Genomic DNA, 27,212 nt, shown 5'->3' with positions numbered 1-27,212 from the left:
AGATTTGACATGTAAAAAATGATTTAAAATCTTCACCAGACTTCCTTGAAATTGAAATTAATTTGTAAAGAGCAAAACAAAGAGGGTGTTTAGTTTGCACCTTTGCCTTAATTATATTTTATAATAATAGCTTGTGAATGTTGCTTACCTTTTTCAAGACCAAGTGATGAACTAAAAGAAATGTCAGCGCTGACACAATTCCAGATAATAAAGGGGAGATAAACCATGATCCAACTGAAAAAAAAATCTAAATATTCATATATAGATATAAGAAGATGTGATATACATGGCAGATGCTTATTTACACAGGACAAAATTTATAAGACATAAAAGGGCCCTTTATAGCTTGCTGTTTGGTGTGAGCCAAGGCTCCATGTTAAAGACCATACTATGACCTATAATGGTTTACTTTAAAATAATAAATTGTGACTTGCAGGGAGAGTTGTCTCAATGGCACTCATACCACATCTTCTTATCATAAAATATATGAGAAGAACATAACTCGCGTCATGCCAACAACTGTTTTTTTCAAAATAAATGTGTTTAGTTCCGATGCAAAGACCTCATATTAAGTGAATCAATATTAAAGCCAAAATATGCAATCTTTAATGACCTGACAACAGTATCATAACTTTATCCCTTCTTAAGTTGTAGAAATGTTCATGATTTAGTTTGGTTTTTTTTAGTAGTATTTGTTTTTTTATCAGATAACAACCATAATTGTAACATTAATTTTCCGCTCACTGAAGAAACATGTCAACCAATAAAGTTATTGCAATGCGGTGAAAAAATTTCAGTCTTCACTGTTGTTGTGTTTTATGGTGAAATGTTTGTAAGATAATTCAAAAGCTGTTTCAATAAGAATGACAAGGATGACAGATAGATCTCTAAATGACATATTCTGTCTCATACATACATATAGATGCCATCTTGATCCAGTTGACTCCCTTGGTGCCATGTACAACTAGAGAAAATCCAACAGTAGCTCCCACAATGCTGTGTGTCGTAGAAACAGGAAGTGACAGGACTGTTGCCACAACAAGCCAAACACAGGAGCCTGTCAGTGCAGCCACGTTTCCAGCCATAAGAACATCCTCACTTCCGTTTTTGTACAATGTCACATCTATAATGCCCTTTCTTATTGTATCAGACACCCGATAACCTGTAAATGTAGATAATAAATTAAAAATATTTTGTCAGGCTGCTGCCTTATATAGCTGACTATCATGACTATTAGTATTGGATTTGCTCATAGTTGAAGGACAATACTAAGTTGTCCTTTATTTGAATCTTTGAAATCATGTTTTTTTCTATTTAAAAAAGATCATTTAAAATTTGAAAAGAAGGGTCATCCATATGAAATCAAGGTCGTGTATCAAGTATTAGTGTAAATGGTCGTTCCTTGACTTTTGTAATTTAAGAATGAAAAGTCCTCTCCAAGAAAACAGGTCCCAGTCCTTACACCCACACTAATTTGAACCCCTGCACAAGTTTACTGGAAGTAACATCTTAACATAACACTATTGTTTCAGATAAGTGTGAAGGTTTGGTACAATTAATATGTTTAAACTCACTGAGTTTCCCATTTGAATGGTTTTACACTATAGCTAGTAATTTTTGTGGCCCTTTATAGCTTACAAGTTGTTCTGTTCAGTGCGAGCCAAGGCTCTGTGTTGAAGATCTTACTTTGACCTATAAGGTTTTATTTTTATAAATTATGACTTGGATGGAGAGTTGTCTCATTGGCAATCATACCACATCTTCTTATATTTATCATAGTTATTTAAAAACAATGTATAGTAATTTAATTGGTTTTAGATAACTACAAACTAAATGTATATGCATTGTAACTGACCGCAAGAGTTCTCATATAATCTATAAATGGCTTAAATACTACATAACCTTGATAGTTTCAATTTAATAAAATAAAAATACACCTTTGTTACTTTGTTAAACATAAATAGCATGTCAATATGCCTTTCTATAAACTACTATGTAAAAAATAAACTTTAAAATGTCAAGGACTAAATGGAAACTCAGTCAATGAATTAGAACTCTAACTTGCATGTATAATCAGCAAAAAAAATATGTATAAGTAGAAAAATGGTCTTCTTGTCTATTTGAAATATTCAAAATTAATGCATAATTTGCTATTTTACATATATGTTTATGGAAAAGCCCTAAAACATGAAAAATTTATAAAATAAATAATAATTTTACACATTGTTACATAATTATTACAATGCAGGGTCTAATTTTTACAAAACCGGGAAATGCTGTAAGAAATAATACCAACCTATTAAAATAGCACCCAATATCTCAAATATTGTACCAAGAATACAGGCCTGTCGTAAGGTAAGAACTTTGGCTCCTACGGAAGTACCAAATGAGTTTGCTACATCGTTAGCACCAATAGCAAAACTGAGGATAAAGGCTATAATAAAGCCTACGATGACCATCCATAATACATCTTCGGGAATACTGACCATCTTGTCCTGTTAAGAGTAAATATAAACACATATAAAACATCAGACTGAATACTGACCATCTTTATAATTTCCTGTCAAAAAAATAAATATAAACATATAATATACTTTCTGCGATACTGACCATCTTGGCCAGTCTAAACACAAACACATGTGTGTATATATATATATATATATATATATCATGCAGTCTTCATGCCTAACTACAAGTCCTATGACCCAGGCTGGTCAAATTCTTCTCTTCAAGCCAACATTTTTGTAAAATTGAATTCAAGCTTTGGGATTCAAAAGTTTACCGTGAAGACTGATATGCATAACCTTACCATTTCTTTAAGTGATTGTTTTTTATGCCCCACCTACGATAGTAGAGGGGCATTATGTTTTCTGGTCTGTGGCTCCGTTCGTTCGTTCGTTCGTCCATCCGTCCCGCTTCAAGTTAAAGTTTTTGGTCGAGGTAGTTTTTGATGAAGTTGAAGTCCAATCAACTTGAAACTTAGTATATATGTTCCTTATTATATGATCTTTCTAATTTTAATGTCAAATTAGAGTTCTGACCTCAATTTCACGGTCCACTGAACATAGAAAATGATAGTGCCAGTGGGGCATCCGTGTACTGGGGACACATTCTTGTTTCCTATGTTATACCATTAATCTATAAGGTTTAAATAATTTCACTTTTTGTCATGCCTTTTAAGAACATGTTTAAAGATGAAAATACAATGACACCTGTTTAAAGAGACAACCCAAAAGGAGGGTCAAAAGTGGTCTCATAAGACAGGTGATTTTTTAATACTGGTTCAATCTTTATGAAATGCACTACAGAGGGACCAAAAATTAATGATCTTATTTCACAGGTTAATGAATAATATAGGTGGTCTATCAAGCAGCTGGTTTGACTGTACATGTATGGTATGGTTTGTATCCCAGGCATAGATTATTACCTTAGCCGTATTTGGCACAACTTTTTGGAATTTTGGATCCTCAATGCTCAACTTTGTACTTGTTTGGCTTTATAAATATTTTGATATGAGCATCACTGATGAGTCTTATGTAGACGAAATGCACGTCTGGCATACTAAATTATAATCCTGATACCTTTGATAACTATTATTGATAGTGGACAGTGACCTACATGTAAAGTTGCTTACATCCATGTCATTTGTCCAAGCAAATAGTTGTTTTGTGAACTCTGGAATGAGTTACACAAATCAAAGAGCTGATAGCTCTGAAGTGGAAGAAGGTGAATAAAAGGTAACTTGAATTACCATAAAAGCAGCCCCACTTACCCAGGCTGCTTTGTTCCATTATCGTTAAAATGTATTTTTTTTCTTCAAACAAGAAAAGATCATAAGTACATGGATTTCCCATCCGTACAATCGTTTTCTATGTTCAGTTGACTATGAAAATTAGGTAAAATCTTTAATTTGGCAGTAATTAAGAAGATCATATCAAGAGGAACACATGTGTACTAAGTTTCAAGTTGATTGGATTTCAACTTCATCAAAAACTACCTCGACCATAACCTTTATAACCAGAAGCAGGACGGACGGACAGACTAGAAAACATATTGCCCATAAATGGAGCATAAAAATAGTAAGACTTGTTACATACCTGCCAACTTTTGAAAGTTCCCATATGGGTTTTTACTGCACAACAATTTTAAAGGTTACAATTTTTAGCGACGTATTTTGCAAGATCTGGATTGTCTAGAAAAAGTGTCATATTTGTATGATGAACTTACATGCCTTTTCCTTAAGTCTGTTTGCATGATTCTAATTATATATCAAATCGGTAGAAAAAATATACATGAAGCTAGCAGACCAGGGTTTATTTTCCAGATTAAGAATATTAGATGCTTGTTGAAATTTCCAATTTTGAATTATGCACAAAGATGGACCTTTAACAGGTTGGGAACAACACTCCAAATGAGGGTAACCTAACTGGAAGATCATCACAACCCACTGTAAAAAATGAACACAAAATAGATTTTTTCAATAAAATGCTGAAAATAGGCTTTAAAGTATTAAAATGCATTGCAAAAAACAAATATTTCATTAAATAAATTTAAGTAGAATATTCCTATGATATTCCTTTTCATATTGGATACAAATTTTATTGAGTCTACTGCAGACACTTTGTAGTCAAAGTGTTTCAACTGAGGTACTACAAAGGCGTCAAAAGGCGTCATTATGGAGTAAAAGGGGTGGCGTCAAAAAGCGTCATAATGGAGGAAAGGGTTAAGTACTGAATGGTCAAAACATCATGTTTTTTTATCGACATAAATTTTGTCATAAATGTAACCAAATGATGTAGAAATTGTGTTTTTTCTTCAAATTTCCATCAAATTGTAATGTTTATAGTTCCATTATTGCCTCTCTATTTGAATCAAATAAAATAATAAGAAGAATCTGTTTCTTGTTTTGTTTTGTTTTGTTTTTGACAAGTGATTGTTCACTGCTAGCAAATGAATCATTATATTTATATATCTTATCTGTATATATTTTTGTTCATGTCTTCATCTCCTTATCATTTGTAAATGTATAGACAAATAAGAAAGAAATAAGCTCCACATGTATATTTGCAACATCGTAAATTAATTAAATAAAATTTCTGTTGTAAACAAAATTATGATATAAACTTCAATTTAATCCTTGAAAGGAGGTCTAGATTGCTAAAATAATTTATAAATTTTAATTTTTTTATTTGTCCAAAATCATTTAAATTCATTTAATCAACATCCTTTTATGATTATTTGATTAAAATATTAATCATTTATAGTCTTTTTACAATTTACATTTTTAAAAGCAAAATAACTGAAAACAGGATAAAACAAAGGGAAGTAACAAAAAAGTATTTCAATATTCCCAATACACATCGTTTTGATAACACAACGGCAGTTAGCCGGAGGTAAACATCGTTGATTACCAGTATGTTTGACACCCAAGCTGTCAAGTGAAGCCATATAATTATACATCTTCTTTGATGTTCAGGTAAAATTTAACACAGGTGTCAATTACACCTGTACAGTAGTAAGAAATGATCAAATATGGCGTCTGAAAAATTTCATACACAGGAGTTTTTTCTCCTAAACGGGATGTTCACATGTATGTTACGAAGGGCATCTAATTCACATGACAAAGGAAACACATGACAAAGGAAAACCATGAATAAAGACAACACTTTATATATCCTTTTTATTTATATAAAAAGAAAATCTTCTTGTCTGCAGGATTGCAAATTCGTAACTTCAAGGGCGAACTTGTAAACAGGGCGAGTTTTCCCGATACCAAATTCACGCATGCGTAATACAAATATCTACAGTTAAAACATCCTGTTACAAGTAAACAAATAACGTTCATGTGGATGAGATGAAATCTAATAATTTACATAAATAAAAGGGTCATATTTACGATAGTGATTGTTTTACAATCATAATTTACAAATTAAATGATTCAGATGCCTAATCATGTGTAAAAATCGGTGTCAGGAATCTAAGTTGTTTTGAAATTGTAATACACGAAATGAATGCGGCATACGGAGACTCAATGCCAATGGTCAGCCCCTTAAGTCTTCAGAAGACTTGACGTCTTCTTCCACTAAAAATGTTTTGACTAAAATTGATTGTCTTCCACAATTCAGTCGTTATGATGAACTCTAATCTTTAGATTTTTAGTTTACCTCATTCTTGGATAATAGTTGCGTCATTGGCAATCAAGCCAAATCATCATTTTTATCTATACACCCATACAATCAATACATAAGATTTATAAACAAAATAAGGTACATTTCATGGAAGTGCCAGTAAAAAGTCAAGGTTAAACAGGTTCCTCCGTACAGAATAATGTAGATTATATAATCACTTTACAATATGCAATTATTAGTGTTTCAGAAACAAAGCTGTATGTATACTATCAAAATATATTTTCCTTGAACTATTCATCTGAAAAGTTGATAATTGTTTAATCAATGTTTGCTATTTTTTACATCTGTTCCCATTAAGTACTTTAATTACATTGATATATAATTTAATCAATCCATGAATAAATAAATTGCTACAAGTCTATCTTTTTACCCATGTGCAATCAATAAAATTACAATTTCAAAGTTACTTAATACTTTTTGTAACCTGCAGTTGCAGTTTGAAATTATCATAAATCCCCAAAATTTCAGTAGTAGATTTATTTCTACATAAAGATTAGAAGTGTATTTTTTAAGTGCCAACTGGAATTTAATTATAAATAACATCAATAGATTAACTTAGATTGAACATGTAATTTAAGAAATGGATATTATAATCAAAGACATGTTACAGTGATTGGAAACTTGGTTTACAACTTTTTTATATTTTTTTCCATTAGATATTTAATACACAAATATCTTTTATTAGAATAGTTGTTTTTACATTATGTTTTAATATGTATGCTCAGTGTATGAAAACAGAATATTTTTGGTAAAATTATTATAAACAGGGATTGAAGTAAGATTTTGGCAATGGCAGCCCACAGCTTAAATATTGTAGCCAATATATATCATGTATATAGTTCTATACAAGAAAAGTTGAAACTGTTGGAACCCACCACTATCTTTTTAGAAGCCATTGGTAAGTGGGCCCTCCTAATTTCAAACCCTGCTAATTATATAACAGCATGTTTATCATATTTGGAGACCTTTTTTATTTCAAAATTTTATATACATGTTCTAGGTTTTGATTAATACCTTGTGTATTATAAAGCAACATTATAGTCGCCGTCACATAAAATTGGCACAATGTTTTTTGTCTAAATTTTCTTAAATATCGACCGCGTTTACTAAAGATCATGTTTTTCAATTAGCGGAATACAAATCCTGTCCAAATATCCACTACTGTCATACCTTTTATTGTGTTTGCACTGTATAATCCTGACCTTCCCATAATCCAAGATTATTTTGTATGGTGGAATCCGACATTGTTATTACAGGAAGTGTTGCCGTGGAGTTCCACGTGCTCTCCATTTTCTTGTGTCTCTCGGAGCTTTTCGTCATCTTTACGTAAAAAGCGCGGGAAATTGTATCATCAATGACAATGATATTACCAGAGAGTAACGAATGTTATGGCATAAGGGATCCTCATAGAAACCAAGATGGCGGTTTTACAATGTAAATAATCTTGAAAAATGTGAAGGTCAGGATTATACAGTGCAAACACAATAAAAGGTAGGACAGTAGTGGATATTTGGAAAGGATTTTAATTCCGCTAAATGAAAAACATCATCTTGAGTAAACGCGGCTGAAATTTAAAAAATTTTTGACAAAAAACATGGTACCAATTTTACGTGACGGCGACTATAGGTATTATGATGGACATGTAGGGTCATCATGGTGGACATAATTTTTATGGCCAACATTTATCAGAGTATGTCACAGGTAGTACTATACATACAACTACATGTACATGTAAAAACATTATGGTTCAAAAACACCAAATTCTGAGGTAATTCCAAAAGGAGGAGTCAGAATCAGAACTCATTCGACTCAATGAGGTGAAAAATGTTTACATTCTGGATTTTAATTTTATATATATCATAACATTTTAGAGCAACAATATTGAAATAACTACGGACAGAAATTCTGAATACACAGTTGGTCATTACCATTTATCAAACATTATATTTACCTATCTATGTTTTCGATCTATCCAGTTGTTATTCCTTCTTCTCTGATTCACAAATATCAGCTGTGTCTGGGAAAATTCCTGTAAAAGATATTCACAATGTTCAATTTGTATGACAACTATGTCAGGCCTCTACAATAACTTTTTTTTCAACCTGTCCAGTAGGACAAATACATACCAAACTTAATTGTCCGAATGAAATTGTTACTTGTTTTAACTAAAAATAACCTTTTTAACGTGACAGTACCCAAATTGCACCTATTTTGACAGTTTTTTGAACTACGTTTTTTTCATGATCAAGACAACAATTTCCATTTAGTTTTTATTTTGTAGCCCTATCCTTCTTTATTATATAGGTACACCAATTAGATTTTCAATCCATATGGAATTATAGAAAAATTGGTCTGAACAAACCTCCAAACCATCAATGATTCTGAAATGAGGAGTACCCAAATTGCATCCATGCTTAAATTTGCATCGTCAAAAGTCGAGTATCAAAGCTTTTGTTTATTTTTTTTCAAATATTTTGAACAATTGGATGTTTGTCCATGCTTACTCTTCATTATTGAAATTAATACTTGAAACATAATGTATTTGCTAATTTTAAAAAGATGACGTTTTGATGACATCGCATGGCGACGTTATGGTACATTTTGCTTTAAAATCTAAATATTTTTACCTATGTTGAAAGACGTGCATAGTATCAAATCATAAATATAAAAATTGTTTAGTCTCTAGAAAATCTTGCAAGATTCCCGCTGCTATTTTTGCTAAATAGGTGCAATTTGGGTACTGGGTGCAATCTAGGTACTGTTACGTTACATTTCAAGTTCAACATGTTCAATTTAATATTGTCCTTATTTATAAGGGAATTCTGATAAGTTTATACTTACTTGGACTCAAGAACTAATTTTTTGGGATCCAGGAAAAAAATATTTTTTTTGTTATAATCAGGATGACCCACCCTCCTATCCCCCTCTTTTTATGATTTCATTTAAACATTTTCCATTCAAACTTGAACAAACTTGAAGTTGTATCTCATTCTGTTATTTCAGTAGCAGTTTCTCCTAAAAGATTATATTATGCGTTGTGTCCAATATATTTTAACCAAGAAAATTATAGTTTCCGTTTTAATCTGTTTTTTCTTTTCTTTAGACTTTAATTTTCCAACGGATTTTCTTTCAAATTCGCTAAAAAATCTTAAAAGATGGCTTTTATGCACTACCCAGTTACATGACTGCATCTTAAATTCACGCTTTCATTGTTTTTGTTTACGTACATACGTAAAATTACTGCGACCTTTGTCCCTTTCCTGGTCAGTTGAAAGTACCGCTATTTTTTAGCGGGGAAGTTCGTGTCGTGTTTATGTAACTGGTACCGAACATATTTGCATTATTTAGGGAAGAACCAGCAGTTGCAGGATTTTCATTCAAATAGCTCGATAAATCCCGAGAACCCCGAGTAAATCTTCACTTGTGATTTCAGTTAATTATATTTCATCCTACAGATATTTGGGACTACATTTGAATGAATTTTTGGATTATAAACATACAGTACGAGAAATTACTAAATCAGCAAGCAGAGCACTTTCAGCCTTATATGCTAAATTTATTTCGTGTGGTGGAATGACTTGTGATGTGTTTACGAAACTATATAGGTCGGTAGTTGAGCCTGTTCTATACTATGGTTCTGGAATATGGGGACATACAAATTGGAGAGAGGTACAAGTTATACAGAACAAAGCATGTCGGTTATTCTTAGGAAGTGCTTCAAATGCGTCAAATATAGCCATTCAAGGTGATATGGGACTTACAAGTACGAAATCAGCAGAAATTTTGGAAACTTTTCGTTTATTTCTTAGAGTGAGCAAAGCTTATGATACAAGACTTACGTATAAGGTTCATATGTGGAGTAAGGATTGTTCTAGGTCATGGGATAAAAATTGTATAAAGAAAGCACAAATTTTAGGTATTGAAAATGTTATTAATGATACTTTTTCCATTAAACATAAACTGCAAGATATCAAATCTAAACTATGTGAAAAAGATAAAAATGAGTGGGTTGAAAAATTGTTTAATGACAGAAATCAATGTAATGGTAATAAATTACGTATTTATAGAGAGTATAAACATGTTTTAGAATTTAGTTCTTATGTAAAATTAGTTCGTAACAGGCAGCATAGACGTGTTTTGTCAAATTTTAGAAGTGGCTGTTTACCACTGGCAGTTGAAACGGGTAGATACACCAAGCCAAAAATTCCTTTAAATGAGCGCACTTGTATATATTGTACAGATAATTGTGTAGAAGATGAAAAACATTTTTTATTAGGGTGCGATTTTTATGCAGATTTAAGATATGATTTAATGAAAAAATCTGGTGATATTTGTGATTCTTTTAATGATCTTGATTTACAGGAAAAATTTATTTTTTTAATGTCAAATGATGCTATTCAACCATTTTTAGCTAAAACTTTATATCAAATGTTTTATCGAAGAAGGTATTGTGTATAGTAATATTTTAGTACATTAGTTTTAATTGTTTTATAATATGTGTGATATTTTTAAAGTGTCTCATAAGTCAGTAATTTGGCTGGGTACCAATATTTTAATTGTAATATTTAATAATTTTTAATTGCATATTATGTTATTATATGTATTCATTGTGTTTTATATTGGTATGTGACACTATAATAAATTATTCTGATTCTGATTCTGATTCTGATATTTACTTATTTGACCTTGTAAGCTGTCCATCAATTCTGTCAATCATCTACTTCGCGATAATAAATATTAACAAACAATGATTTAAATTCGATTAAAATTAATCGGCTTCGCCTAAAAACAAGTCAATACACAGAATTATATTAAAATTTACCAAATGAAATCGATAAGTTTATATGACAAATAATGATACATTACTATTTTTCGACTTAATGATCAATTTTTATGACAGATATCAATCCTTAAAAGGGATTCCTATATTCAATTAAATTATGTGTTATCAAAAATATTCTGTAATCTATTTTTCAGCTACTGTTACATAATAAATGTTTGATTCCACGTGTGAATCTTTCTTCTTTTTATAAAAGAGTTTTCGGGGATTAGGAGAATATCGGGTTTACGGAACAAAGGAGAAAACGCTCTACATTGTGCTTTAAAACAAAATGTTCATGTCATGCAATTATTATTGAAAGAAAACAAAACATGCTTACCAGAACTAATTAGTTGTCATCTAAAAGCCATGATTTAATTTCCGACGCAGCGCATGCGTGGGTTAAGCTTAAAAAAAAATACTTTCGACGGCGCATTTATAAGAAGTTAATTTTATCTCCATTGCACGGTATATGTGCATGCAAACTAGACTTCATATATACTCAGTTTCCTGTTGATAATGGTGGGATATATAAACTTTTATTCAATGTTGATAAATGTGATCAGATGTATGTTTCACTTATATGTTTTATAATTGCATGTACATATAGCCAAATTGAATGTCTATTGTCTATAAATTGAGGATTTTAAACCAATCAAATATCTTATCGTATCTCATCTCATCTATTCTTATAATATCTTATCTTGTCTTATCCTGAGGTCTAATCTGATATATATTGTACATTGACAGACACAAATTGAAAACCTAATACAAAAAAGTTTAAAAGCTGCATATATACTTAGTTTGTGGGAGGAAACTTGAAAAAGGGGGGGGGGGTAAACTGTTCCCACACTTTTCGACCAAAACATATTGGAAATGCTGAAACATCTAGATAATGATGACTAACTACTTCTTAACTATAAGACTTTTGTGCGGTTTAGTCTTTGCTCGTCTCTCAGTCTCGAACTACGATCGAGACTGAGAAACTCAGTGGCGGATCCAGAAATTTTCATAAGTGGGGGCCCACTGACTGACCTAAGAGGGGGCCCGCTCCAGTCACGCTTCAGTGATTCCCTATATAAGCAACAAAATTTTTTCCCAAAAAGGGGGGCCCGGGCTCCCTGCCCCCCCTAAATCCGCCTCTGAAACTTGCCCTCCACACTATATATACGTCGTCCTGAATATGCATGAAATATTTGCCACTGGACGTTAAGCAACCAACAATCAATCAATCAACACTATATATACTCATATATGAAGGGAAATTAGGGACCGAACTGAGTTTGTCGAAGGAGTACAATATAACTGTATCGATACTGCTTTATATCATGTGATAAAGTAACAATGTGATACCGTTATTCTTATGGTTCTCGTGATATTTATTGACAACATGTGGACGGTATTTCATAAATATAAAAATTATAGTGTTGATTTTGTGGTTTGTTTTGTTTTTTTTCTGGTTTTTTTTTGTTTTTTTTTAAATATCTAAGACCACAGTCAAATCTTGTCAGAGAAAGTAGACGACAAAAAAAACCCACACATATCTTTGTCAATAAATATACATATATGTGTCATTGAAAACGATATAGATCTATTCTCGGAAATGTCAATGTTTAAGTATATACTATCATATATCACACTGTGCTCTTAATTGTGCACATGTATCAAATAAATCGTCTTCTTTCATTTTTCGGAATTTCCAGGTTAATAAAATATGACAGATTTTACGTATAAGAAATATCTTAAGAGCTTACTATGTACAGCCTACATAATTATTCAAGATAAACAAAAGCACTCAAATTTTCCATGCATCCTTTCAAACATTCAACGCAGTATCTCACTATCTCAAGGGCACAAAACACTCAGTTTATAAGTGCATAACATGTAATACCTAGAGGTGAATAAAACATACTTGAACTGATAAATAAATAACAACATCAACTTTTATATTGATTAATAAATTTAGATAAAAAATAAGGAAAGTTTCAAAACATGAAAATCCTTTAAAATGTCTAGGAAACAAGTATTCTATCGACGGGCGTTCCGCTTTGCATATAATTAAGTTAAAAACTCGGAGAAAGCAACGATGTGCATCAGTGAATTCCAATGAGAGGCTTCGTCAGATTTATATATAAATTTTTGTTTTTATTGTTTTCCGTCCTCTTGGGTTTGGTGTAGGAGGTTAAACATAAACACATACAGCTGGTTTTTTTTGTTTGTTTTTTTTTATATCTCAGTTAGTTAGTTTAACACAATTATGTATAGTGGATTGAGAAACAAGTTTTGCAAGTTATATTAATCCCTTTCCACTTTGCGGGTGCGAGTGCTGCCTTGTAGCGGCATTATAACCTGCTCTTTTTCGAAATCTACAAGCCTTTATTAGGATGTCTTTAACGTGCAAGAGATATGGCTCTCTCTTAACAGGGGTCAGCCATTTATTGTCCCCTTCCGACGGACTATCATCGTTTCCTCAAGACCATACTTGCAAATGGTGTCAAAGGAGAGCCTGAAATTTTCATCCCGAACGGGAATCGAACCAGGAAGCCGTTTGTGATAGCAGTCGATGCACTAACCACTACACCACGGATCTCTTTTTTTTTTTTTTTTTTTTTTTTTTTTTCTTAGACCACAATCAAATCTTTCAAGAAAAGTGAACGAAAAACAAAGAGTCAATAAATAGCCATATTTCTTTGTTAACCGGATATAAATCTATTCTCGGAAATATTTTGCGGGAAATGAAGAATTTGGACTTTTATTGCAAGGTATCGATGCCGATTCATGAGGTTAGATACAAACAGGTCATATGAAAATCATTTGAAAATGTTAAAAAAGTATGTTTAAATGGTGACATTTGAACTTTTATCATTGGAATGTCCTAACTCGATTAAAATTTGTCATTTTCACTCTGGGAACATCAGTACTTCAACATTAGCATCATAAGCATATGTTAAATGCTATCGGAAAAAATAACCTCAAAATTATGAAAATTAATCTTAACTAAACTATCTTAATATCATCTAAAATATTTAAACCAAAAAAATGTTAAGTATGTACAAATTTATGCTAGTTTTACGGAAGACACGGTAATGTGTGTTATACGCATTCGCTTGCTGTCAATCTGAGATACGAAGATTCACCTTTTCAGGTTGGTTTTACATGTTTGAAAGTAAAGGACAAAATGTATATTAAATGTGTTTTTTTTTTCTCACTATACCCTTAAAAGCATAACACAACAAACTAGAAAAATATACAATTCCATTGTTTAATTCAGGTGAGGGTGTAAATGGCAAACGTCCTCCATTGTAATCGAAAATAGTATTTTTTTAGCGCAAAATAAAGACAATTAATTAAATTGATCGGTTTTATTCAAACCGTGACAGGCAATTATGCTACCCCTTTCATGATTGGAATCAGGTATAATTAATACTTTTTTGGGGAAAATTCCTGTAAAAATTTAGCAATACGATAGTTGTTTTTCCATTCATAAGAATATACGATAGAAACAATTTGTCATGTTTCTTTTTCAGTGATCCTTTTTTGAACTATTTCATGATTTATCGGCTAATAATAAAGAATGTAACTTTAGCTGCAAATAGGCATAACAAACCGAAAAAAAAAATGATTTGAACACACTCCAGTAGATATGATATAAGACCACAACTGGTATGCAGACGATACATTACTACTTTATGTCTTCTTTATACTTTATGTTCCTAACATAGCAACACTTCTACCAATAAACAACTAAAACACAAACGTATAATTGTCGACTAGCTTGCTGCTTGTGTATATAGAAAAAAAAGAGTTTTAACTTTAATGCTAATTTGAACATACTTATATACTTAATATTTAAAAAACGTTTCTTAACGTACATGTTAAAAAATTTTGATGTTCACTCAAGTAAGGCAGAACTAGAAATGACCATATATACACCTATCATTTAACACAATAATTTTTCCCGCCCAAAAAATTCATACGCCTTCGAACTACTACGTGAGAAGACAATTAATTCCCGATACACTTCGTGCCACGGAAATTAGGAAATCTTCTGTGTTTCTTGCGAACTTGATAAATTTGTGCTGTGTGAAAATCTAAATTATTTTTTTCGTTCCTATTATAATTTAACTTTTACAAAATTTGCGTTTCTAATTCCATGAAAATATTTATTAAATGTCCCTTCATTAATGTTTGAATTATCACAATCAATAAAAAAAATTCAAAAAATATCTGATCTTTTTTTTTTAAATAGATTTTTTTTTTATGTTTTTCCCTTCTCCCTTCGCTATACATAGCTGTATGGTAAAGCTCTTGCAAGTAATGAGGATATAATATAATGGAAAAACCCGCTTTTCTCTTTGCTATAATAAAATTATTGGTACCAATTTCTTGCACCAGATGCGCATTTCGACAGTACATGTATAAACTATTTATGAATGTCCCTTCATTAATGTTTGATTTATCACAATCAATAAAAAAAAAATCCAGAAAATCTCTGATCTTTTTTTTTTTTTAAATAGATTTTTTTTATGTTTCTCCATTCTCCCTTCGCTATACATAGCTGTATGGTAAAGCTCCAGAAAGTAATGAGTATATAATATAAATAGGAAAAACCCGCTTTTCTCTTTGCTATAAACTATTCATGAATGTCCCGCCATAGATGGTTTTATTTATCATAATCAATAAGAAAAAGAAAAATTATCAGATCAAAATTTAAAAAGATAGTAAAAGTTACATATTTTTCTCTCCTCCCTTCGCTCTACGTTGCTCCATGATCATATATACTTTAGGTAATGATGATATAATATAAATATCTTACCTGAGGTTTATGATCTACCTTTGAAGTTCATTACATAAAACCAGATTATGAATGACATTTGTTTATGCAACATATGTAGGTAGTAGTGAACATGAGTGTAGAAATATAACGTACCAATGAAAATAAAATGTATGCATGTGGTGGTTGTCTTCTGAATTTGATTAAACAAACTTTGGGTACGTCTATTGATGAAAATAGCTTGATGTTTGCTTTTAAAAGGTTCAATAAATTAGGTCAAAAGATTTCCTATAAAATGTAAGTATTAAGTTTTTTCCCCAGCCCAGTGGTCAGCACTTAATTTTGTACTGACATAAGTTATCATTGATATGGTCATATTTACAAATTAACTGTTTACAAAATTTTTTAATTTTTATAATACTAAGGCTTTTTTTTACCTCAGGAATAGATTACCTTGGCTGTATTTGGCAAAACTTTTAGGAACTTTGGTCCTCAATGCTCTTCAACTTACAGGGGCGGATGCAGGAATTTTCGAAAAGGGGGGTGCTAACCCAGGGCACCCAGGGCAAAGGGGGGTGCAAAACATATGTCCCGATACAAATGCATTGATCGGCAAAAATAAAGGGGGGGTGCGCACCCCCGGACACCCCCCCCCTGGATCCGCCACTGACTTAGTACTTTATTTGACCTTTTTAATTTTTTTTATTCGCGCGTCACTGATAAAGTCTTTTGTAGACGAAACGCGCGTCTGGCTAAATACAAAAAATCCTGTTGTCTATGATGAGTTTATTTTTCACAATTTTATGAGAACTGGTAACATATACATTATTTTTTACAAAAATCATATTTCATTTATGAGCATCGAACATTATTAATTCAATGTGTATTCACAACTTATTGCAACCTATCACCGACAATCGGTACGGGAAAAAATAAAATAACAAAAATATAGAACTTAAAAGGAAAATTCAAAAAAGACAATCCCTTAGCAAACTTAACACATCAAACGTCGCATGATTTGATACAGGTCTGAAATTCGAATTCCTTATACATGATTAAAAGGTTCACCATGCCCTAAGGTACAGAAGACTAAAAACGCGACACATCATTTAAGATATCAGGCTGGTAATTGTGTACGCAAGACTAGCTTTGCACTTATAAAGAACTCGAAAATGAAGTTCGAATAAAAAAAGTTAAAATGTAGAATATACATATAAGACCGATTTGGTGAGAGCGTCTTTGTAATCAAGTTAACAGGTTTGAAATATCTGTGGACCAAATGCCTATTTCCTGTTGAAGACTAGGGACTACTTCGAAAATGTTTTGGATAACACATAAAGCCCAACAATGACATTAGAAACTTGAGGGTCATGGAAAGTTAAACTTAAATCAAAACAGTGGCCGAGGAGACATCCCGGAAACAAGGTCAAAAGGTCTCACAAATGCTACAATTAATATATCCCAGGCTTTCCCTGAGAGGTGGAGTGTGAAAGTTTCAATAAACAAACGAGAACATGATCGATTAAAAATTCTGAAGTTATCATTTTCCAAAAATTCTCTAAATGTTCAGAGGTAGAAACACAAACCGAGAAACGGAAATTTAATTTCCTTTAACAGAATCATCTTGTTATAAACTATAAAAACGTATTCTACCAGTTGGAAAACATAACTTTAAACAAAAACCAATGCCATCACTGGTTGCATTACAGTAGTTATACTGGATACCGTATAGCGGGTTATTGTCGCAGGTGCAAACTATCGCGATTTTTATAGACTAAGCAAAACGAAATATTTTGGCGGTAATTATTTTGGCGGATATCAATATATTTGCATGAACACTTTTAAATTGGCGGAATTTATTTTAGCGATTTTGTTCTATCCACGAAAATGACTGAGAATTTACACCCCCGCGAAAATAACCCGATTAGGCAGCATTACATTACGCATGTTTGTTCATTCCAAAGACAGAGCTATTGAATGACATTACGTTTTTCTTTAATTCGATAGAAGTCTTGAATGTGTCCAACGAGTGTGTATATAGGAAGAACAACACGTAAATCTTTGCATGAGTTGCTTTTCTTTGTGGAAATATCTTAATCATGTTTCTCTGATACATCGAGTGTTGCTGATAAATAACTACAAAATATATCGAACAAAATCAAGTCACTGTTACACGTATATATATATATATATAAAACTATTAATAGTTTAGATATTATTATTATTCCTGCGCAATCTGCACAGATAAGTGTAAATACATGACGATATTCTGGATTTTGATAGAGACATTGTACCTGTGGTACCGCATACGGAGTTTCGAAGTTAACGATGTTCCATGGACTGATTTTGTGTTGCCTTATCTATAGTTTTGTATGACGTGATTCGTGGACTATTGATAGTTTGTTTGTTTTTGTAGTCTAGTGTTCCTGTATTCTGATAACTAGTATCTTTAATTCCTGATTTGTTTTTTTTAAATTTTCAAGAGTTTTTAAGACTTATCATTTTCAACTAGGCCTTCCTGAAAAATACTAAACAGCGGTAATGAATGGAACCGTCGTTCATACATAATAATGTGTAGGACTGGAAATGGCACACTTGTTTAATATTTACAATATTAACATCGATAAGAAATCGGTCACCTACATTATTAACTTGGCAATGAACTTGTAAAAGAAAATGCCTTTCCTACTAAGCACAAGAGGAATTGCTCTAAATACCATCTTACGGTTTTTATATGAAGTTATTATTGTATAAAACACAGAGATCCTTAAATGTATGGTTAACTATTTGATAAATTATGATAAACGAATTATTAAGTGCTGATAAAAGACAGAATTATCCAGTAACTATCGTAACACTGTTTATAAACACAGCACACCCATTTGGCACAACGACCTTGTAAAATCATGACTTGTAAGATTTGAGAATGTTGAAATTTATTTGCCTGTTTGTATCTTGAATTTGTGTCTCAACATGGTCAAGGTTCATAGATTATAGAATAAATCGTGACATAAAGGATTTGTGGAAATACATTTCCCTCGAAAGTATTGTACTTTAATTGTGTTTACACTGGACAAAATATTGACTACTTGTTATCGAATGGGCTGTGGTATAAATAAATGATTTGTACTTCGGTTAATAGTTGACCAGGGGAGAGAATCCTAAATAAAGGCAACAGTAGTATACCGCTGTTCAAAATTCATAAATCGATAGAGAAAATACAAATCCGGGTTACAAACTAAAACTGAGGGCAACGTATCAAATATAATAGAACTACGACACTACAGATACACAATACTGAAACGTAACACACACCGAAACGAACTATAATGTAACAATGGCCACTTTCTAAGCTTGCAATACAAATGCGGGAATGCAGCTAAAATTATTTTCGAAATTTCGATGCAACTATAAATACAAGGATGCTGAAAAATCAACACATCATTGTATTTCAATTAAACGTCGGAAAAATAGTCTGAAATTTCTGAAAAGTGGCAGCGGATTCGTCACTTACTATATAAATTTCGATAAACATGGATGATAATTATAGGTTTCATAACGATTTGAGAATGGGATATCTCTTGATATTAACGCTAGTTTATTGCTATTATTCAAACTAAATAACGAGAGTTGATATCAAGCGATATTCCATTCTCACAAGTTGCTAAACATATTTCTGTTATGGTCAACACTATCATTGTGTTGGATAAAAAAATCCACGAATCACGAATCGTTGATCTGGTCTTCTGCTCATTCCAGTATGACTTCATATTTTTTTTTCATGTGGCAAACTTTAACAGAAAAATTAAGACTTTCAGAATGTTTGAAAATTTGACCAAAAAAAAGACGATTGTCAGGCGAATAGTGTGAGTGTTTTGTATGTTTATGGTGAAATCACATATTTCCGTTGCCAAGGACGAATTGTAATTCGTCGTTATCTATGAAAGTCATCGATGACGTAAGGAATATGCAATGAAATGCTGTAATATAGTCTTATGATGCTGTATAGGCCAATCAAATTAACACAGATCTCCGTAACAGCTTTTTTTCGTATCACACTCTGTGTAGTGTGATAAGAGAAATATCTATTTATGACGGGGGGGGGGGGGGGGGGGGGGGATTATGCAAGAAATAGAAAACAGGCCACAACCAAAACAGAATTCACATTCTTTACAAATACGACCGTTTAGAAATTTTTCTTTCCGTGTTTTTAGTGTTTGTGTTGTTTTTAGTGTATTTGAGGGGTACTATAATCGACGGATATAAAGAAACATGGACTTTTAATATATGCCTTATATATAGAATATACACGTTTAGTCATTAATATTTATAATGTTAAAATGGAAGAGTGTTTGAAGTCGTCAGGTTTGTCGAAAAAACGAAGCAGCGATTATTATCGTATTAAATGAAAAGTTGAAAAACTAAGTTGGTGGTAATGAGTCTTTGTTGCATTTTAATAGTACTCACTACACCTTACGCCATATAGTTTGTCAGGGCTTTTTTACAGGATACACTTGTTATGTGCGCAGATATCGGTATATTTATTGCGTACCAACTATTTAATGAGGTAGTTCATATAGAAAAAGCTCTCTTTAACTGAGAATATGTTTCAAGGCAGAATAAGGACCTGGGACCGGTAACAAGGAATTTTATTAAGAGAGGTCGTAAGTATTGAATTAAGGGGAAGATACGATAATTCGAAGATCACTCAAAGAGTGTGAATCAAAGCTCCCTCAGGTTGTTCGAAGATCGGTCTTTTTCCCCCTTTAAGTTGCATCGTACACGTAATAGTTATCAAGTTACGAGTTCTTGATAACTTTCCGGCGTCTCCATTTTTGGTTCCTCGCATAGAAATTAGAATTACCTCCAATGAATCATAAAAACGTTATAATGAACGATAAAATACGCATAACAATCAACTACCTATTTAATCTAAGGAAAACAATTCTGGCCTCAGACCACCATTATTTTCCGGCCCTTTTTTGATAAAAGTCAAATTGAATTAAAAAATTTGCACCGCTTCAAACATTATCTTATTTTAACTGCTTATAGAACATTATTATTCTAAAATAAATATGCTTGTCTCGGGACAATCCATCAGTGCTTTTTTTTTGAGGGCCCTATTATTCTCCAGGCCAATGGTAGGATTTGAATCGTGTATTAATGACGTACTAGGCTTATGTTTCTATCCTTCTTTCAATTCGGTCAAATCACTACTAGAATGGTTTACTTTTATGAATTGTAATTTGAATGGAGAGTTGTCTCATTAGTACTCATACCCCATCTTCCTATATTTTTCCACTTTAAACAATATGTTTTTTTTCACATTTTAAAAGCCTTCTTACAAAACATAAAATCACAAAAATACTGAACTTCGAGGAAAATTCAAAACGGAAAGTCCTTAACCAATTGCAAATGGCAAAATCAAATGATTAAACACACCAAACGAATTGACGAAACTTGTCATATTCCTGACTTGTTACAGGCATTTTCAAAGTGTAAAAAAAGGATGGATTGAACCTGGTTAAAGTGCTGCACCTCTCACTTGTATGACAGTCTTAACAAATGCAATTATATTAATAACGATGCGTGAACAAAAAAGACACAAAAGGCAAAAATGTAAAAAAAAAATGGTAAACAACAACAACACGAAACCCACTTAAAACTGGGGATGATTTTAGATGATCCGGAAGGGTAAGCAAATCCAGCTTCATCGTGTTGCTCATTATATTACGAAGCCGATAAATAATCTAAGTAGTTAGGTCACATTCGTGAAAAAGGAACAGGACTATAGTTACGACATAATGAACATATTCAGTATCATCTGTATAACGGATATTCCATATTGGTTAACCAACTCATGATGGCTTCCATAAAATTTAAGAAGTGATGATTTAAACTTCACCATTTGGAACACTTGGTTTAAAATTGAAAAAGGTCACAAATTTCTCCTTGCTTTATATTTAACACTTCTCTCAACAAGCCAAAATTGTAATGATTTACAATAAAGAGAAACTACCATCCTCCATATACATGGCCAAGAAAACATTGATATATAATTTCCAATTCAGATGAATTGATAATTAGATAAAAAACAAAAAAGTCCTAAGATTCACGTATTAACTTTTTTAAGCAACTTGTTCTATTATTAACAAGTAAATGTACAGCTAAGAGTAGTCGGGACCACTCTTACAAAAAATATCAAGCGAATTGTTCTTGGTACACCCCTAAGTTGCTAAGTTTGTTTCAAGAACACTTAATAACTGACAAAAATTTAAGAATGATTTTGTGTTACCGGAATTAGAAAGAATGCTTTAAGGTAGACGTAAGAATCGTTCTTAAATCATGCACTTTTTCAAAACATTAAGGGCTGCCAATCATTCTAAGAAAGGTCTGAGGTTGGGTATTGTCACATTCTTAAACCTTAAGACGCCCTTAGACGTTCGTAAGACATAGGAATGCTTCTTGTTACCGGCCCCAGAATGAAAAATGTTATCCTTATACAACATTCGGCAATCCTCGGTAGAATCCGCTACTCTCTTTCTATCCAGATGAGGGTACAGAATCGGCCGAGTTGAGACGAATGCCTTATACAAGTGATATGATGTGGATGCGTATTGAAAATAGAAGAAATTATCGTACCTTCAGAGCTGATCATCTGCCAGTATACGTTTGTGTTCTGCTTCTCAGTTGTTTATCGGTCAGCATATGGTTTCAAATTGTGCATCTAACTGCAATTTTATGTTCAAAAACAAATATACCAAACGATAGATTTATAGCTTATTGAAATAAAGATACAAAAAGTAGTATGTATGCCATAAATAAACATATACCCAACATTGATAATTGTTTAATTTGAAGGCGTTGTATTAAGGTTTACATATACCTAGAACTGATCAAATTTATATTTCATTATTTTAGATTTAGCTTATTTATGATACCCTTAACTTGGTGTATTGTTCCAGTACTCCTTATAATCTATGATAGTTGAACTACCACTTTGAACTATTTTTTACTGAGTTTTGGCGTCTATCTTAAATTATAAGTTATAGTGGTAAATATTTTATGATCGAAGCCTATTGTTCACGTGCAATGCAAATACAAAACAGATATAAATATAAGTAAAATAAATAGCTTTTGACATTAAGATTTTTTGCCTTATCTATGCAACACTGGACTTTAAACCCGGTTTCTGTAATCAAATGTAATTCTACAAATAGTTAGATATCAACATATTGTAAATCAACTCGCAATAGAGTTGTACTTGATGTACCAACAATGTACTTTTTAAACATGTACTAGGTGTTTTTAAGTCAATGTTCTTATGACATGAAACTATGGACACATTTTGAAAAATCTTTTAAGTTGGTGAAAAGTAAAATAACTAAAACACGGAACCTCGAGGAAAAATCAAACGGAGAGTCCCTAATCAAATAAAATTAAAAGCTCAAACGAATAGATTTGACAGCTGTCATATTCCTGGTAAGAGTGTTTTCTGATGTAGATATTGTAATTTGACGAACATATCCAATTTGGTCATTCTATCGCGAGCTTGACTTGTATTGCTATATATTGGATATTTTTTAACGATGGTAGACGCTTTCACAAATGCCATTCACTTAACAAATATAGAGTTAATCAATTGTCCATTCTAATATGTTTTTGGTAATATTTGGGTTGCACATAAATAGGGTGATACAATTCAAAAGGTTACAATCAGAGAATAAGTCGAAGACTAACAGAAAATGCAATAGCAAAAAAGGACAAAGCGATAAGGAACAATTGACAAACACTACTGGTACTTGAAAAAGTAAGGAATGATCAACACGAACCCAGTCAAATTGAGAAAGATCTCGCTGCAAGTTTTGTTTATCTGAAATCGATTTTACATATATCCATATTGGTCAATCAATTTTTCCCAAACAATTAAGTTAAGAGCGAGAGGGACTGGGGGAGGGGGGGGGGTACCATTACGAACTACCAAATTTTCAATCGTTAATTCAATACAAAGTCTAATTCTAATACATGTCCGAATAAACAAAGTATTAAAACCGACACACATATATGTACAGAGGATAAATAAAAAAACTCATCTAAGATACCACGCTTATCAAGTTTTATTCAACTTATTATGAGAGAAACATTTTATATATTGAAACATAAAAAGGTATGAACTCTTTGACCAAAACAGAGGTGATATCAGGTGCTCAGCAAGGGAAGTAGTATGTGCATCTTTAGTCAAATTGGCTGTGCTGCTTATTAAGAGTATATGACTCATGATTATAGAAAAAAAGTCGAAACTTGAGTTTTGAAGTTTTCTAATGACACAAAATATAGGAATAGCCTTGAACTGGTCATGTTTTTTTTTACAATACCCTTAATTTATTGTATACACCTGAAGTTTATCATGGCTTTTAAATGATTTTATTATATGTTAACATTGGTAAACTACTTGTACCTCTAAGTACGCACTATGCAGAAAGGTGGATGGTGTTCTAAAACGTACATATATATGTTCTAAGTAGAACACTCGACATTTATACTTTTTTAAACCATGATCTTCAACGTTTTAAATGCAGGATAATCTTTTTTGAAACTAATTAATGAGAGGATTTAGATAGCAGGCAAAATATAAAAAAAACCCCAACAAAACAACAAATTAAATAAAACTAACACTGTTAACGATTTTCCAATAAATCACGTTATAGCTTTGGATGCACACGCAATGCATGCATATAATTTTAAATGACGTGATATTTATCAAGCAAATGCTTAACGTATTTTGATATAACATAGCGTTATTAATACAACTTGTACAAGTTTTTGCTTTGGAGTTTGAAGTAAAACTGAGTTAGTGTCTAATTAGTTATCAAAGGTACCAGGCTTATAATTTGATACACCAGAAGCGCATTTCGTCTACATAAAACTCATCATTGACGCTCAGATATATATAGTAAAACGTCAAACAAATATAATGTTGAAGAGCACTGAAAACCCACGTACATTTAAGAAAATTCTTCTTGTTTCATAATGCTTGTAACATTACTCATACGAGACGTGTACTGTAGTGCTTAAATGTAAAAATTAGAAAACATATAAATTGCTCACAAATGTTTTGAATTCTAAAAGTGTCCTCCAGAAAATATACTTCTGTTTCAGTTGAGTAAAGTAATTTTGTTCAATTCTTAAACAACTACCTAGATGCACGTTATGGTGTTATGTTGTTTGTGTTCAACTCTTTTCAACAATGTTTTGAAGGATTTTCAATAGTTGACGTTAAGAGCACCAATGAGAGGAAACAATTCATTTGAATAGAGAGGCGAAGGATAGTAAAGAACAATTCATAAATCGAAAATAAGCAGACAACGCCATGGCTAAAAAATAGACAAACAGACAAACAGCAGTACAGAAAACACTACATAGCAAACTGGGGGTGATCTAAGGTGCTCCGGAAGGGATTTTAGATCCATTGCCACATGTGGCACTCTGCGTGTTGCTTATGTAAGTACAAATAGTTATCAAAGGTACCAGGGTTATAATTTAGTACGCCAGACGCGCGTTTCGTCTACATAAGACTCATCAGTGACGCTCATATCAAAATATTTATAAAGCCAAACAAGTACAAAGTTGAAGAGCATTGAGGATCCAAAATTCCAAAAAGTTGTGCCAAATACGGCTAAGGTAATCTATGCTAGGGATAAGAAAATCCTTAGTTTTTCGAAAAATTCAAACTTTTGTAAACAGGACCCAGGGATAAGTGTAATTTGGTAGGTAATGATATGTGGACAAGGAGATGAGTTTGTAGTAACGACAATTAGAAGATGACCGTCGTCATCTGTGAAACAGATATTCCATAACAATAAACTCGTGAAGGCGTCCGTGAAGTATACGAACATATGATTGCAACTTTACCATTTGGAACTCTTAATATAATAGCAGTAACCCACTATCAAGAAAATCACGATAGGAAAAAGAAGCTATGTTTTGCTGCTACATATCATATCAACTAATAAATATATATTCCGAATGCCGGGTCTGCAATCGATTTCTACCAAATGGTTACTTTTGAGTAATGTTAAAATAGAGAACGTAAACTATACGGGTTTTTAAATTCGTGGTACTTAACGTTGCCTATTGTAAATGATTTAATATAAACATTTGAAATATCCTGATCAGTTAGCTTAAGATTTGAACGTTCAAAAATTTTCGTTTTCGAATCCAGAAGATGAAACAATCTTGCATCTAAACAAACATTTGTTGAATAATCCGAAACGTTTACACGACGAATAAGTTAAGTTCCCTAAAATCTTGAATACAGATTTTTCCAATTACAAGATTATGTAAACAGTGAATTATGAGAGGAGCGAAGGATTAAAAAACCAGCTATAGAGCTGAAAATTGGATAGTGTTCATCAAAGCATTGAAAGACAGAAACATATATTGACAACCATTCACAGGACCATAAATTTGACATTAAACCACTCGATTCCACCCGAAAATAATAAAACAGACAGGATTGGAATTAATCGTCGGTATAGATGTGAATCCTAAAAAAGCGTTTCAAAATTAAAGCAACACACTTTTAAGGTGTTCTGTTGTCATGCAACGATTTAAAGTTTTTTAATTCCCAATCCTTGAAAACAAAATCTGCAATAAATGTTTGTCAAAAGGCTGCAGTATATACATTTGCAAAATATGACATCCTTTTCTCCTGTTTTAATTTAAATCTTCCATGTTTTCCTGAGCAGAAATAAAGATATAATCACAGATACAAAGCAAAAAGTATGAAATAAACTCATTGTAGATACCAGGATTGGAATTTTATATTTACGCCAGACGCGCGTTTCGTCTACATAAGACTCATCAGTGACGCTCGAATAAAGAATTGTTAAAAAGATGAGTTTTTTTTAAATATGAAAATAATCAAATGAACGAAAACAATTGAAATAACAAATATATGATATTTGAAGAAAAACCTACTGCCCCAGTTTGAGACACTTGACTGGTATAAGATTTAAACAACCATCTTTATCCTTACAAAACACATTAAAAAAGAGATGGGTTATTACAGTAATAGAAAACCATCTTACCGTGCATCAGTACCGAATTAAAATGAGCAAGAAAAGGGAACAGAATCTTTAAAAGAAAACATATTTATTTGCTACGTCACAAACGTCAGGTGATAACTTGATGTTGCCGTTTGCAAAGATCAAATTGCATCAATGATAATCACGTGACAATTGCAAGGCCGGTATGCATTAAACAAAATTAATGTTAGATAACCATCGAAATTATATATGTATGACTGTGAACATGAATAAACTGAAAACAATATACCATTTTGTTAAATTACGTTAAAGATATCTTTTATACCGATGCAGAATACACCTTGTGACTATTCTTCTGCCTTAGCCCGATGTCCTCATTAAAA

At 32.1% G+C, this 27,212-nt stretch overlaps 1 protein-coding gene across 11 annotated transcripts in view; it reads right to left on the bottom strand.

Moving 5' to 3' along the window:
- Positions 1 to 26,965, bottom strand: part of LOC139498184 (sodium-dependent phosphate transporter 1-A-like) — a 56,343-nt gene extending 29,378 nt beyond the window's left edge. For 2 of the 11 annotated variants that reach the window (XR_011657841.1, XM_071286532.1), the window contains exons 1-5: positions 15,824 to 15,876; positions 8,140 to 8,217; positions 2,297 to 2,495; positions 917 to 1,162; positions 149 to 234 (exon numbers count right to left, since the gene is read on the bottom strand). Coding sequence is in view for 5 of the 11 variants with exons in the window: in XM_071286532.1 (XP_071142633.1) it covers positions 149 to 234; positions 917 to 1,162; positions 2,297 to 2,489 (525 nt within the window). In the remaining 6 variants the exon portion in view is untranslated. Of the gene's footprint in view, positions 1 to 148; positions 235 to 916; positions 1,163 to 2,296; positions 2,496 to 8,139; positions 8,218 to 9,415; positions 9,540 to 11,347; positions 11,431 to 15,823; positions 15,877 to 22,423; positions 22,513 to 24,176; positions 24,341 to 26,871 lie in introns of those variants that run through there. The other 9 variants (XR_011657838.1, XM_071286530.1, XR_011657840.1 and 6 more) reach the window with 6 other exon arrangements.
- Positions 26,966 to 27,212: the final 247 nt, after the last annotated feature.

This window comes from Mytilus edulis, chromosome 12 (assembly GCF_963676685.1).
Source record: "Mytilus edulis chromosome 12, xbMytEdul2.2, whole genome shotgun sequence".
NCBI classification, from domain to species: Eukaryota; Metazoa; Mollusca; class Bivalvia; order Mytilida; family Mytilidae; genus Mytilus; species Mytilus edulis.
This window is presented reverse-complemented; position numbering and strand designations above follow the sequence as displayed.